Source organism: Triticum urartu, chromosome 1A, assembly GCF_056163025.1.
Source record: "Triticum urartu cultivar PI428250 chromosome 1A, HENAU_Tu73, whole genome shotgun sequence".
NCBI classification, from domain to species: Eukaryota; Viridiplantae; Streptophyta; class Magnoliopsida; order Poales; family Poaceae; genus Triticum; species Triticum urartu.
In genome coordinates, this window is record NC_141873.1 from 352841825 (window position 1) to 352857046 (window position 15222).

A 15222-nucleotide genomic window follows, 5' to 3' on the forward strand; every position below is an offset into this window, starting at 1 on the left:
GCCTCTTTTGCACTGTACTGCCTGTTGTGATATAGCTGAACTTCTGTGCTAACATGTGTTATGAACTTCCTGAGTTCCTGCTGCTGAACTTGTTTTACTTTCTATTCGCTTGTTTTAGAGAAATGATTCTGTTCCGAAACAAGGAGTGTGAAGCTTCTGTTCAAGAAGTCACAATATCTTTTGGTCCTCGCGGAATGCTTACATCTAATGTGGCTGAGTGTGCACTCTACTATCTACGTGCGAAGTACCAGGGATCGGATAAACTCATCCTGCCGTATTGGGTTTGTGTAAGTCAACCATACAGTGATTTCTTTTCTGTTCCTTACCATTTTAGTTAAAACTTGTTTGTCTCATTTTTGTACTTTTTTCATATGTTGGTGTTGTCTGCATTATATTAGGACAAGATTTTCAGAGGTCAATTTGATTCCCGTGTGAGGAAGTACTTCATGGCGAGTGGTCCAGATAGCATGGATGCACATGATTTGGTATGCAATATCTTGTTCTTTGACTCTGTATTAGTTTTGTAGTGCGATCCACTGTGTTAATATTTGTTTTATTTTTCTTTTGTACCGTTCTGATATTAATTCTCGGTTTTTAATGATTCGTGTGTTTATGATGCTTCAGGTTGTTTTCCCTACTTTTGACCGGCTTGAGATTCCTGCTTCCATGGGTGGTGTCGGTCATTGGGTGTCGGTATTCCTTGACCTGAAGAATTCAAGGTTCCAGCTTCTCGATTCCTACTACGGACCAAAAGATGAATGTGCGGTACGCCTGTTTCGGCGGATGACCGACAACATCAAGAGGCTTTGGAAGGATGCCAGCAACGACAGGGAGACACCCTTCAGTCCTCTTAGCATCGACCATTTCCCTCTAGATTGGATTGCTGTCCCCCAGCAGCAAAATAAGTATGAGTTCGACTTTTTCTCTTTATCACATCTATTTAACTGTAGTTGTACTTAAGCTGCGACGTGTTTAATTCGTTGGTTTTCTTTTTCTGTCCTAACACTATTTCTTTTACTTCGTTTGATAACAGTATCGACTGCGGATTCTTCATGCTTACGAATGTTAATTCGTATCATGACGGGGTTCTTGCAAATTATTCCCATGAGAATATCGGGGATATCAGGAAAACATGGATGTACTCAATCGCTTCTTCTAACCTGTTTGAGACAGACTTCCAAGCTCTGTTTGGCTACTACACATGTAAGTATTTTTGGAACTTATACTGCTTACCTGCACTGCATCTTTTATTCTACCTGAACTTCATATTTTTCTCTGAACTTGGACTTCTGCTTGAGGTGTGGCTGGGCTGCTGGTTTTGGAAGGAGAGGAGCATTTTCTTTGTACATGAACTTCATTTCTATCTTTTTTAATTTTGCTTGTGTGTTTTGTTTCAGTAATTTCTGTCCTTCCATTGCTTAAATGGACATGAGCATTTTCTTTTCTAATTGAACTTCAGAGATGATGATTTCCAGTTCATCGGTTTATCTTGAACTATACCTCTGGTTGTGCCTGAACTTCATTTAGTTTTTTACTGCAACTAATTTTTTTAGGTCAGCTTGAGTAGTAACCATGTCATCTTTATTAGTTGGACTGCACATTGTGATGTTCCTGAACTTCAGTTGTTTTTAATGGTGATGTTTTCTCTTCCTTTTTCTTTGACAGTGGATCCGTTGGAGTTGACCGATTACCACTACTCATTCCTCGGGTCACAGGAATACCAGCCTAGGGAGGAACCGATGAGTACAGCTCCGATAGAAGATGATAGACCTCGGACCCTCATTCCTTCCAAGTTGGGGAAGCAGGCTGGTGGTATTCGTGGTACTCCAAAAAACCCCTTGCTACAGGAAGGTTGATGCAGTCGAAGCAGACAAAGCAGAAGTGATTTTGTCCGATGATGATTTTGAGAAGATTGCTTACCCGAAGAATGTTAAATGTGCTGCTGGTACTGTTGCTGGTAGAGGTGGGAAGAATGCTGTGATTACCAGGAGGAAACCAGCAGTTGAGTCTGGGAACATAACTTCCTCCAAGAGAGCATCAAGATTGCCTTTGAAGTGGCGTTCTCCTGTCGCTCCCCTGAAAGAATACAGTTACCCTCATCTATCCGAGGCCCGGAAGTTGAAACAGTATATGCTGAGTAAAGATGATCTGGAGAAGTATTCTGAGTGAGTTTTCTTCTTCTTTAACTTTTTTGCTGCCAGAGATGCTACTCTGTGTCTGAAACTTCTGTTGTTGTAGTATGTGGGCTTCTGTTCATTTCTCCCTTGCCTTGGAGTTATAGTGTCTGAACTTCTGTTTGTTGTATTGTCTGAACTGCCGTTGTTGTAGTATCTGAACTTCTGTTTTATGTCTCCTCTTGCCTTTTGAGTTATAGTGTCTAAACTTCTGTTTGTTGTTGTATCTGAACTACTAATATATTTTTTACCATCCTTTTGTATTCTGCAGGGCAAGCTACTGCATGTTTACCATCCCTGGGAATGTGATTGACCTCACATGACATGTCCTTTATACGCTTTTCGGTGAAGGGCAGCAGATGGAAGGAGACATAATGGATTATCTCATAAATTTGTGGAAGGATAAGCCGGAGACCTCTGAGATTTTCACTAGTGCTGACAGGGTTGTACTTAGTCCCTACTTCATACAGGTTTTAGTTCTTTGCACCCCTATCTCCTTTTTTTGCCTTAGTTTCATTGTAGTGGCATCTGGGAGGTGTTTTAATTGTGTTTTGGTGAATGCTCAGTACTGCCTGGAGTGTGATTTCTACGCCGCAACAGTTCCAAAGTTTGATGCAGAAAAATCTGCTGGTCTCCTCCCAATGTTTGTTCGCAAGGAAGAAGACCTTCTTAACGCAAAGCTGGTTAGTTTTTCATAACTCTTGCTTTTTTTAATTTCATGTGCATCCTTTTGCTGAGTTTGTCAAGAAATTTTTGTTCATGCCGGTTCTTGAGTACATATGCTTTATAGTTTGTGTTCACCGGTCCTTTCATTCTTTAGCAGGTTTTCTTGATTCTACTCAAGACAATTGGCACAACGGCACACTACAGTGTGTACATGGTGAATAGATATCGTGGGAGCATTGACATCCTTGATTCACTTTCTTATGCTAATATGGAAACGTCGCGAACGAGTTTCCACGGGGACTGCCAAAATATCGTGAGTGTTTCTTAGCCTGAACCTCCTTTCACATTCTCTTCTTTGACACGAAGTTTATTATGCCTTGTGTTGACAAAATATGTTGCTGTCTCTGTGTTTGGTAATACTGCTTGAACTGACTGTCATTCAGAAGTTGAACTTCTGCTATTTTGTTTAGGTGGATCTTATGCAAGTGTCGCTTTTTTATGTACCTGAACTTAACAATTTTGGTTAACATGTTTTTGACTTCATCTAATTTTGTTATTTCTGGTAGATGAAGAGATTTGTTGGGTTGCTCGAGGAGGTGTACGGCAAGGCTGCATACAAGGCGAGCAAGCAGCCTAACTGGGTGACTATTGCAAAGAGGCCGACTTTCATCGATGTTCCGAAGCAGAAGAGTAATGATTGTGGTTTCTTTGCCGTGAAGTTCTGCTCTTCGTATGATGGCGATGAGGTTGTTGAAGATTTTGGTGATGTGGAAGTATGTTCTGTCTTTGTTCTTATCTCATCATCCTTTGATTATTCTTGTGTGTTTTTGCTGAGACGCTCCTGCTGTGGTTTTAGATATCCGTTATTAAACCATCATTTTCACCTTTCTTTGTTTGCAGGCTGCTGCAGATGACTGGAAGGCTAAGTTCATGCACACGCTGATTTTTAGCGAGAAGAATGAAGTCGTGCGTTCAGAGCTCCCTAAAGAGATCCAGTCCTTTGGCCCGTGAATTCGAAGCATTAGTTTCATTGTAGATTTGATTTCATACAGATTTTTAGGTTTGATAATGATTGGAACAATTCCGTAAAGATTTGGTTGTAAGAATGTTTTTAGTGATTTGTGTATCTATAGGTGTAGCACTATTACTTATGATATTGTGGACAAATGCATTTGGTGTGAAGAATGATTTGGCTTTGTGAATTTCAATGTACTGCGTCGTTTTTCAGTATCCATGTGTTGAATGTTTTTGCCCCAACAGATGTACCGGAACTTCTACCTCGGTTTTGGTTGAACTGCTTGATTTTTGTTGTGTTGTTTATTTTTGGGCTCCCAACATATGATCGTAGACTTGAACTTCTGCTTTGAGATGTGGCTGGGCTGCTGGTTTCAGATGGAGAGGATATTCTGTGTTGTGTAATGTATTGGTAGTGTTCAACCCAACCTATATGTATGCTTTTGCGTAGAATCTATATTTGTTTTTTTGTGTTTTTTCAAGTGTGAACGTATTTCATATGTCAATCTGTGCAGAAATATTGTTGACGTTTCTTTATCTTTGTTGCATTGTACATGAACTTCTGCACGTATCCAAGCAGAACTTCACATTTGAACGCGTTGTCTTAGGCTTGCTAACCTTAGTTTATGCGGCGAAACTTTATTTTTTAAGCATATTCTTTTCCTACATCGATTTTACATACCAGAACTTCTTCTGTAAGCTGACATGAACTTCAAAACTATAAGATTATTTTGTTGGTTGCTCTTTCATGCAATACAGCACTAGCACATCACTTCCTGCCATAACATACCAGGACTTCTGCAGAAATATTACTTGAACTTCACAGTGTATGTTTTTCAATTTATTACTGCTTGCTCTTTCATGCAATACAACACCAGCACATCACTTCCTGCCATAACATACCAGGACTTCTGCAGTAATATTACTTGAACATCATAGTTTATGTTTTTCAATTTATTACTGCTTGCTCTTTCATGCAATACAACACCAGCACATCACTTCCTGCCATAACATACCAAGACATCTGCAGTAATATTACTTGAACTTCACAGTGTATGTTACCAGGGGATGACACAATGTTCTGCACATTGACATGAAACAAGTTTGCATTGTGTTAATTGACCTATTCTAACTGTTCATGAGCCTTGCGCTCCTGCTAGGCTTTGGTGGTAGAGGTCTTTGCTTGACATGTACCTCTTCCTCTTCATCGTCCTCTTCCTCTTCATCGTCGTCTTCCTCTTCATCGTCGCATTCCACTTCCTCTTCCTCTTCGTCTTCCTCTTCTTCGACGGTGTCTTCATCTTCGTCTTCCTCTTCATCTTCCACCACTTTCTTGTTGTTGGCTCTAGGTCTTGCTTTCTGTTTCTTCTTTGGCATTTTGCTTGTCTTTTCAGCATCTGCGCGCTTCGGGCATGTTCTTGCATTATGTGGTTCATACTCCTTGCATATGCTACAAAGTCTGCTGCTTGCTTTCTTTGGGTGTGGTCCCTTCTTTTGTTCCATAACTTTGGGCTGCTATTTTTGAGATTTGGTTTTCTTGATCTCCTCAGCATTGTTTCTTTCCAATAGTGTTGGACAGGTCAGCTTGTTGTGTCCCGCAACCTGGTTGCACACACTGCATTTCCTGTGTCCAAGTGGCACTCTGTTCTCATCGTGCACGACGACTCTTCCTGCAGGTGGTGCCATCATTTGAGCTCTCTTGTCACTTTTCTTTGCTGCAGTAATTTTCTTCCTACCCTTTGTTTCAGAATACAACGGCAATTTCATCGTCTCTTGCTGTCGCTGCTCCATTGATTGGCCATCACCCTGCTTGCATTGGTTGGCTTCAGCGGCGGCATTGAGCATTTCAGCTGCATAATAATGAAGGTCATCTTCAATTTCAGCATCCTCTTCAGCCATCCTTTCATCAGCATTCGCTTGATTTGCTGAATGTATTGCATCAAGCTCTTCCACAAGCCTCTTGAGAACATAGTAGGCTCTGTCATATTGCTGGTCACATCTCATCGCTTTCTTGTTAACCATCAAATTCAGCTGCAGTAAGATGTCTTGCTTCGATAGCCTTGAGCTGCCATCCAATGCGGTTGTGTTGTAGTCCCTTATATCAAAGGTTGGTTGTGATCTTGCAGTCTTTGTGTAGCGTTTGAGGATATACTTGTTTGGAAATTTGTCAGGCTTGATGTAGTCTAGTATGTTCATGATGTGAAGGCAGAACAGGCCTGCATTTTTGTGATGAATGCGGAATACATAGTTTGTGAGCCAGCAATGAGTTTCATAAATTTTGATATGAAACTACTAGTCTAGCTATTTAATGATCTTGTTTTTTCGCTCACATGTGTGTGTCCAGAGCTTGCATTCGCACTCGTATATTTCCTTCTGTGGGTCAGCTACAACCTGGAATTCATGCTTTGACCAGGAAAATATTTCTTCATCATCATTGCCAGGCTTGTTGTGGTAGTACACAAGGTACTTAGTGGGCTCTGCTGTACGCTTTGCGCGAAATAGCGTGGCCTTTCTCATCCTATTCCTCATCTCAGTGTACACGGCTCTCGTGTACTTGATAGACATGTCTTCCTCGTAGCCGTAAGTTGTTTTTGTCACAGGATTGGTCTGCACATGTCAAAAAGTGTGATATTAGTCGAAGCAGAGTCATGGGTTTCATTTTTTTAAATTCAAAGTGCACATGTTGGAGGTAAAACAGAACATGATGGGGGTGTTTTGTACTTGTCATCATACCATGCTGGTCATTGTTTGCTCGTTCTCCTTCTGAATCCGAGTTTGTATGCAAGCATTGACCCGCCTAGCAAACTTGTGTAGGTTCTTGGTCCCCTTGACAACCCCTTTCCTTAGCACGTGGTTCATGCTCTCGCTTCGTTGTGTGGAAGTCATTCTAGCACAGAAAATGTTCTTGTAATATGCTGAAATCCACATCTTCCTATCACTCCAGAGCTGCATCATCATCTCGTCGTTCTCCAGGTTGTAGTTGTGCACGAGTTTAGCCCAGGCATCTTCAAACTCCGTTGGCATCAGCGGCCAGTTTAATATAGCTGTGAACTCCTCTTTGAATGTTTTATACTTTTTGTACAGCAACGCGAGGTATTCCCTGTACTTCTTCATGATGTGCCAACGGCATAGCTTGTGGACAGTGTTTGGAAATGATTGTGGTATAGCTTTCGCCATCGATGGGCATTGGTCTGCATGAATTAAAAAAAATGAAACTTGATTCTTTTTTTGTACTGATGGTGAACTTATATTGTACAAGTACTTGAACTACACATCTTGGCAGTATGGTATCTAAGAATGTCACATGTATTTTTTCTTTACAGCAGCGTTGCTGAACTTCTTTGGTATCAGTGCTTGAACTTCACAGTTAGTAGTAGGACAAACTAGTAGTGTCGCAATCAAAAATTTTCTTAAAGAATTGTTGTTGAACTTCTATGGTGGCAGTGCTTGAACTTCACGTAAATAACTATATTTTTCTGAACATGCTACATATATTTATCTTACAGATTTGTCCTTGAGCTTCTATGATTCATGTATTTGAACTTCACATTCATAACTAATTTTTTTCTAAACATGTGATAGATAATTTTGCTTTCTTGTACTGCTAGTTGGACTTCTATGCTTACAGTGGTTGAACTGCATTCTTTACATTATTTTCAGACAAAACCAATGTACCCAACCAACACAGACCCATAGACTGAAAAAGATGATGAAACTTGAGGAGTTTTTTTTTTGAACTCACCTGTTAGAATGCAAGTTGGGTGATTGTTGTTCATGCACCATAGAAATGTATCGAACAGCCACTTGAATGACTTTGCATCTTCGTCTCTTATCAGGGCAACAGCAAATATCACTGACTGCAAGTGATGGTTTGTTCCAACAAACACTCCCAGGGGCATATGAAATTTGTTGGTCTTGTAAGTCGTGTCGAATGTTACGCAATCGCCGAAGTCTTGATAGGCTCCTCGGCAGCTTGCATTGGACCAGAAAATGTTTTTAATTGACTTGTCCTTGTCCACTTGGATGTCATAGAAAAAATCATCATTTATTTCCTTCATGTCTTTGAAGAATGAAACAAGTTTCAATACATCATCCAAATCATCTTTCCTTGCATTCATGGCTTTCCTGCAAATCACATGCAAACATGCATTTGTTTATTTTTTGCTAGCAAAGGGTTGTGAGCTAGGATGCTATTTTACATTGCAGTATGTGGGTGTTTGAATACTTACTGGTTTAGCAGGTCTCGTCCGGTCATGCTTAGGAAGTAGCTTCCATCTTCATTTTCAGATAGCATGGACGTGATTGTTGTGTGCTTGACATCATGGTACTGCAGGAGCTTTACGTACTCCAAAATACTGGGGTCATAATTCTTGTGTGAGTGCAAAAATACCAGCATGTCATCAGTTTACATGAGCTGGTGATTATGATTGTACTCAATGTCCATTGCCACGCATGTGCCATCCTCCTGCACCTTCACCCTCATTCTTGCATTGCAGCCCGTCCTCTGCGATGTTTTGTTTCGCTTCCTGTTGGCCTCTGACACAGAAGATGTGTGTATCCCTTGGAAGGCGCAAACAAAATACTTGTGGGTGTCATTTCCACCCGTCTTCCTGATATCAAAACCAGTGTGTCTGGCGTATCTGTTATAAAATTCCCTTGCTTTCTCTACATCTTTGAATCGCATCTTTAGTCTTGGTATTAGATAATCCGGTAGATCTGGCGTTTGCAGAAAAAGAAAAAGATAATCCAAATAGCACCTTAAAATGCAGTTTATGAACTTGTTATCCTGGAGGGAGCAGAAAATGTGCAGATAATACATGATGCGTATATAAATATTTTTTGTTTCACTTACGTGCGTCTATGATCGCAACTCTGCCGGTGTCGGCTGCTATCCCTCTGGGATGGGGCACGGCGGAGTAATCATAGTAGGATGCAGCAGTGGATCACGAGGAGGAAGGAGGGCTGAAGATGGCCTCTCTCTTGTTTGCGTCCTTTTTGCTTGAGTTGGTTGTGGAGGTATTGCGATCCTGGTCTTGGTTTGCTCTTTTGTTTTGTGAAGCAATCCATCTACCTTATGCACCGTAGAATTCTGACCTGTAGCAGCAGCAGCAGGATCAAACGGTGGTAGTGTGCAGATCACTCTCCTCCGTGTGTGTGTTGCTGTTGGATTTGTCCTGGGATCCGGTTTAGTTGCTTCGCTTTGGCATCGATGAGGCACACCAGGATATCCTCCAGAGTTACACGCATGACTTGAGCTAACCCCCTCCTTTATCGGTGTGCTTGGGAGTCTGCTGGTGGATACAAAGAATACGCGGGGGATTTTCGGCATCACCCAATAAGGTGGAGGCGCAAACCTATGCGGATAGGGTTGTGACCCAGCATCTTGGAAGTATCCATGTGTTTCGGGTGTCATCCATTTTTGGTCTGGAGCAGGTTGGTAATGCTGTTGGTGCATTTGAGGTGTGACCCATTGAGGGGGTGGTGCAACGCATACAGGCTTTGGATTGTGTACTTGCTGCTGGGAACTTCTAAGCTTCTTCATGCGTCTCTCGTCTTGCTGACATAAAAGAAAAAATGTCTATTAGCACACAAGTTATATCTGCATATACCTTTGTAACTGAACTTAGCATTATTCACAGCCTGAACTTCTCATATAAAAGTGGTGAGAGCCATCACACTATGCACTGAGCTGAGCATCTGCCAATGCCTTTGTACCTGAACTGAGCACCCTTCACAGAATGAACTTCACATCATGTTTTTTAATTCTACAATATTTGATTACTTATATGTACCTGAACTGAGCACTCTCCACAACCTGAACTTCTTGTTTTGCAAAGGGGAAATACTGTCTACAGTGAAAAAACCTGAACCTTCATGAGTTTTTGAATGGTTGGACTGCTAGTGCATACCAACCTGACCTTCATGACATATCACATGCATGTTCTATTTTCCTGTTATTGTTTTTGCACAGAACCATACACATACCAACCTGAACTCTAGCACACTTACTAGTTGAACTTCACATGGCTTTTGCACATGTGAATGTGAATGCAGGCGGATTTTATAGTGTTTGTAGCCTGGACTGAGGCTCACATACTACCTGAACTTCACATGCCTGTAAGCAGGCAGGCAGATTTTACAATGTTGTTCTGTAGCCTGGACTGAGGCTCATACACTACCAGAACTTCACATGGTTGTAAGCAGGCAGGCAGATTTTAAAAAAGCTTTTGTAGCCTGGACTGATGCTCACACACCACCTGAACTTCACATAGCTGTAAGCAAATAACAAACCGAAGGAAGGAAGAAGTTCAACCATACCCTGGCTAGAAGGTCGGCCAACCTTTTTCCAGCAGCTGATAGGCCACCTTGAGAACAATTCATCGTGGAGGTATGAGAGGAATTCAATGGCAATCCATGTCTTGCAGAGGGCACGAAGTTCATCTGCACGAAGCAAGAAGGTCAGAGAAGGCAAGATTGAAGAAGAAGGCAAAATTGGGAGGAAGTTCATGTACTATTGCCGCTAAATTTGAGGTCACTGCAGATGCCGCCTCCGTGAAGGAGTTGCTCCGTTGGTCGCGCCGCTCGCCGTAGCATGCGTCGGGCCGGACATCTGGTCTGCCAAGGCTTCGGGGCGGTGGTGATGGGACGAGGATGCGGCTTCCTGAAGTCCATGGCGGCTTTGCCGTGTCCAGGCGACGCGGGCTCCCTCGCGCCGGCGTTCGCCTTCGCTCGCTCGCCCGCGCCGATGGCCGGCCAGGAGCTGGAGACGGAGGGGAGGTGGAGGACCCGGCCGGCCAGGAGCTGGGGAAGGAGGGGAGGCGGCAGATCTGGCCGGCCAGGAGCTGTAGACGGGGCGGGGGAGGCGGCGGATCCGGTGAAGATGGGCGGCGAGGAAGGGAGGAGGTCGGGGATCGAGGGGAGGAGCGGCGACGAGGGGGGTGGGTCGGCTCGGGATTGGGGGATCAGGTGGATCCTGTCGGGGCGGCTCGGGATCGGGTGGGATGCTGTCTGGTTGGGCCGGCAGTTCAGGGAAGTTCGGGAGGGGTCTATCAGGCCCTATATAGGGGCTGCTTTGATCCAAATAACTATTCTAATCCTGGGATTAGAATAGTGCTGTGATCCAAACACTAATCTGATCACGGGATCAGAATAATATTCTGTTCACAACATGAACTTCCCGAGTAACGCGCCTGACCTTCCCCGAGTACTAGGTTGAACTTCAGCTAAAAGGTGTCCAAATGGGGCTTGCGATATACCGTTGGATAGCTATGGACATCAGTATCATGACCCAAGTTAAATTTTTGGCAAAATGTAAGCGGTTTAAGAGCTGTTTTGAAAACCGTTTTTTCTTCATACAAAAAACGTGAATCGTATTTTCGATCGCATTTTTAAACCGTTTATCGGAATGAGACAAATAATATGGCGTTGGAAAGCTGCTGCCAAACCGCCCCTTCCACATGTTGAAAGTTTTCTCTAATTCCCTACGGTTAAAGAGTAATTCGGAAAATCATAAAATTTCACAAACCGAACACCCGAGTTCGTATTTTTGATGCCATTTCTAAATGGCTAATCCAATTAAGGCAAATAATATGGCGTTGGAAAGCTTATGAAAATGCGCTACTTTTTCATGTGAATTTTTTTTTCTAATTTTGAACGGTTTAAAAGTAATTTAGGAAAAGGTACAAGTTCCACCGAGTTCGTATTTTCAAGCTAATTTTTTAACCGTACATCCAAATGCAGCAAATGATATGGCGTTGGAAAGCTTTAAAAAATGCGAAACTTTTTTGTATATATTGTTTCTCCTAATTCAGTATGGTTTTATGTCAGTTTTGAAAATGGTTAAAAACGTATTTTTGCCGTAATTTCTACAAACTTTATTGGAATGGGGCAAATAATATACTGCTGAAAAGCTACGGAAAATGCAAAACTTTTTGATGTTGATGGTTTTCTCTGAATCCTGGCCGTTTTCAAGTAATTTTGAAAATGGCGAGATCATTCGTTCTGCCTTTATCGCGAAACAGATTCTTCGAAAATGCACCGCGTGAAGAAACTGAACTTCTCAGCATGTCTACTTGAACTTCACTCTGTTTTGCACGTGTTTTTTGCTCGTACATGTCCATCCACTGCTCGTAGCTCTCCATTCACTCACCGAAATTGAGCAAGTGATATACCGATGGAAAGCTGTTGTAAACACGCAACTTTCCCGTGTTGATCATTTTTTCATACTCGCGATGATTTTAAAAGTTTTTTCATGTGATATTCATTCAGTGTAGTAGGTGAACTTCCTGCTGTTTTCACGTTGAACTTTTGTGACGTATTTTTCGTTTATAATTTTCTCATCCATTCGTGAGTGTTACACAAATGATATTCTTTTTGTACAAACCTCTCTCACAATAATTTTTTTAATTTTCTCCGACCGAGTACTTGAACTTATAACAACAACAAAATTGGGCCTTAGCTTTTAATTCATTTTTCTCAAATTAAACACACACCATGTAGTACATGAACTTTTTCCATTTTTATAATTTGAAATTTTGTTTTCTTTTTTAAATCAAATCGCTCCCAAATAATAACTGAACTTCTTTGTGGATTGAGAGAATTATTTTAAAAGAAATTTTTTTTTTGTGTTTTTGAACATGGAAATAGAAGATAAACCTCTCTCGCAAGAATTTTTGAATTTTCCCGAATAGAGCACTTGAACTTCTGTCAACAAACCTTTTAAGCTTTTATTTTTCTATACTTTTATTTCTCACCTGAAATTCATTCCTTGCCGTACTTGAACTTCTCGCTGTTTTCACAATGAACTTCTCTCACATTTTTTTGTATACGTTGAGTTACACAGAATTGAAGGTCGAACGTCATTTTTTGCCATTTCAAAACATGTAATTGGAGGTCGAATGACTCGCAATATAAATTCTGAACCCTGCACGGAGGTGCACGTGAACTTCTTGCAACAAATATGAGTTTTTTTTATATACTTCTAACTTCTCTGTTATTTCAAATTGAACTTCTTAGTCTCATTCATAGGAAAAAATATGTTTTCAAATAAGCATCAAACATTTTTTTTAAATTGAAACTCGTACCTTTAGTTTTCCTAGAAATGGAAAAAATTGGGTTTTTAATAAACATAAAACTACTCCTTTTATTTTAATTTGAACTTTTTTAATTTTAATCTTTAGTAACGAAGAAAACGTGTGTTTTTTATAAATATTGAACTTCTCTTTTTTATAATTTGGACTTCTTGGTTTATTTCTTTTAGCATCAAAAGATCTCAGTTTTGTCATAAATATTGGACACCCTCCACATTATTTTTCTACTTAATTTTTCTAAACTATTTTTTGTTATTTTAATTTGATCTTCCGTTGAGGAAACTTGCTGAACAGGAGGAACTTTTTGAACTTTCCTGGTATGTGCACTTGAACTTCAAGCAACAAAAAATTGGACTTCGCCTTTTTACTCATAATTTTCTCATACCATGCAGTACATGAACTTCTCTCTATTTCACTTTAGTAACGAAAAATATCTGAGTTTTTTATAGACATCAAACCACTCTAACTTTCTTTTTCAACTTTTTTGTGTGCTTTTTAGAAATGTGAAAAATGGATTGTTAGAAACATTGAACTTATTCGTTATTTCGAATAAATCTTATTGGTCTTATTCTTTAGTAACCGAAAAAACTAACTTTTTCAAATAAATATCAAACGCTTTGCTTTTAAAAATTGAACTTCTTGGTTTTATTATTTAGTAACGAGAAAAAATTGAGTTTTTAATATGTATTGAACTACTCGGTTTTTTAAAATTGAACTTCGTGGTTTTAATCTTTAGTATCGGGGAAAATCTAAGATTTTTATAAACATCAAACAACTTCATTTTTTTAATTATGACTTCTTGGTGTTATTCATTAGTATAGAAAAATTCCTACTTATGTAATAAACATCGAACCGCTCACTTCTCTAAATTTGAACTTCTAGATCTTAAAAAAATAGTGGCAAATGCATGTTATTTAATTTTTCACTCTGTTATTTAATTTTGAACTACTTGTTTTTTTGAACTTCTAGGGGTCTTGCTAGAAATGGAGAAAATCTGTTTTATATAAAAAAAATTGAACTGCTCTATTATTTGAATTTGACCTTCTTGGTTTTATTTTTTCAAACAAAAACAAATCATTTTTATAAGCATTGAACCATTTTGTTATTTTAACTTGAACTTCTTGGTTCTTTTAGTTTGAGCTTGTAATTTTTTTGAAACCGTGAAAATCTATTTAAAGTTTTTCTAGTTGTTCCTTTGTTTTAATTTAAACTTCTTAGTTTTATTCTGTAGTACCGAGAAAAAAAATCTAACTTACTAAAAAACTTGGAACTTTTTTATTTGAACTTCTTAGTTTTAATCTTAGAAAAAATATGTTTTTAAATAGGCATCAAACATTTTTTAATGAACTTCACAATTTTATTTTACCTAGGAATGGAAAGAATTTGAGTTTTCTGAATACATTGAACTACTCCATTACTTTAATTTGAACTTCTTGATTTTATTTCTTTACTAACAAGGAAAATTCGAGTTTTTGATAAATATCGAACTGCTCTGTTTCTTTAATTTGACCTGTTCATTTTCGTGATAAACATTGAACCTCTATGTTATTTAAATTGGAACCTCTAGTTTTTTGAAACAAGTAATATCCATTTTTTCATACATTTTGAACTTCTTGTTTTCATTATTTAATAATAAGGAAAATCCAAATTTCATAAAAACATCAAACAACTACTTTTTTAAAATTTGAACTTCCTAGTTTTATTTCTTTTAGTAACAAAAAAATCTTAGTTTTTTAATAAACATCAACCTACTCTGTTTTTTTAATTTGAACTTTTAGGTTTTTTTTAAATGGAGAAAATCCTTTATTATAAAATTATTTTGAGATGCTTTTTTTATTTCACATTCTTTGGGTTTTGTAACCAACAATGAACTTTTTCTTCTTCTAAATTTGAACGTCTAGGCTTTTTTTCTAGAAATGCGAGTGAGCGACCACAACACAATAAAATGTATTTATGTACTTTCGCCAGACGAATGATTTTTATTCTATGTGTATCTTTTAGGCAGGATGCGTTCTGCCCCCAAAACAATGTCTTTTTGAACTTTCTAGGTGGATGTCATTTAACTTCTAGATAATTAAAGAAGTGTGCCCTTTTTAGTTCTTAATCAATATGGTACACACAAAGTCCATCTCGTTTGTGGAGTAACACGTACATGTAGTTCCCTATACTTCATCAAAAATTGTTTAAGAAAGTTTTCGGAATAACATGTACATGAAGTTCCCTATACTACCTCCTCATTTAGGATCATAAAGTTCTTTGTTTAGGAGCAAAGATTCATC

The 15222-nt window shown here is 39.3% G+C and overlaps 1 protein-coding gene across 1 annotated transcript; it reads right to left on the bottom strand.

Annotated features, from left to right (window-relative positions):
* Positions 1-5369: 5369 nt before the first annotated feature.
* On the bottom strand, positions 5370-8538 carry LOC147991195 (protein FAR1-RELATED SEQUENCE 5-like). Its single transcript, XM_087538564.1, has 6 exons — positions 8264-8538; positions 8084-8209; positions 7597-7979; positions 6588-7045; positions 6185-6461; positions 5370-6070 (listed from the first exon to the last, which is right to left on the bottom strand). Exons 1-6 carry the CDS (start codon positions 8536-8538, stop codon positions 5370-5372), a joined length of 2220 nt encoding a protein of 739 aa, XP_087394690.1.
* Positions 8539-15222: the final 6684 nt, after the last annotated feature.

Bases quoted from the DNA above. Each gene is read 5' to 3' on its own strand.
- LOC147991195 (XM_087538564.1), bottom strand. From the start codon at position 8,538: ATGCGATTCAAAGATGTAGAGAAAGCAAGGGAATTTTATAACAGATAC. The intron at 6,462-6,587 runs GTATGATGACAA...TGACATGTGCAG, and splicing joins AGCAAACAATGACCAGCATG to ACCAATCCTGTGACAAAAAC. The intron at 6,071-6,184 runs GTGAGCGAAAAA...ACAAAAATGCAG, and splicing joins CAAGCTCTGGACACACACAT to GCCTGTTCTGCCTTCACATC.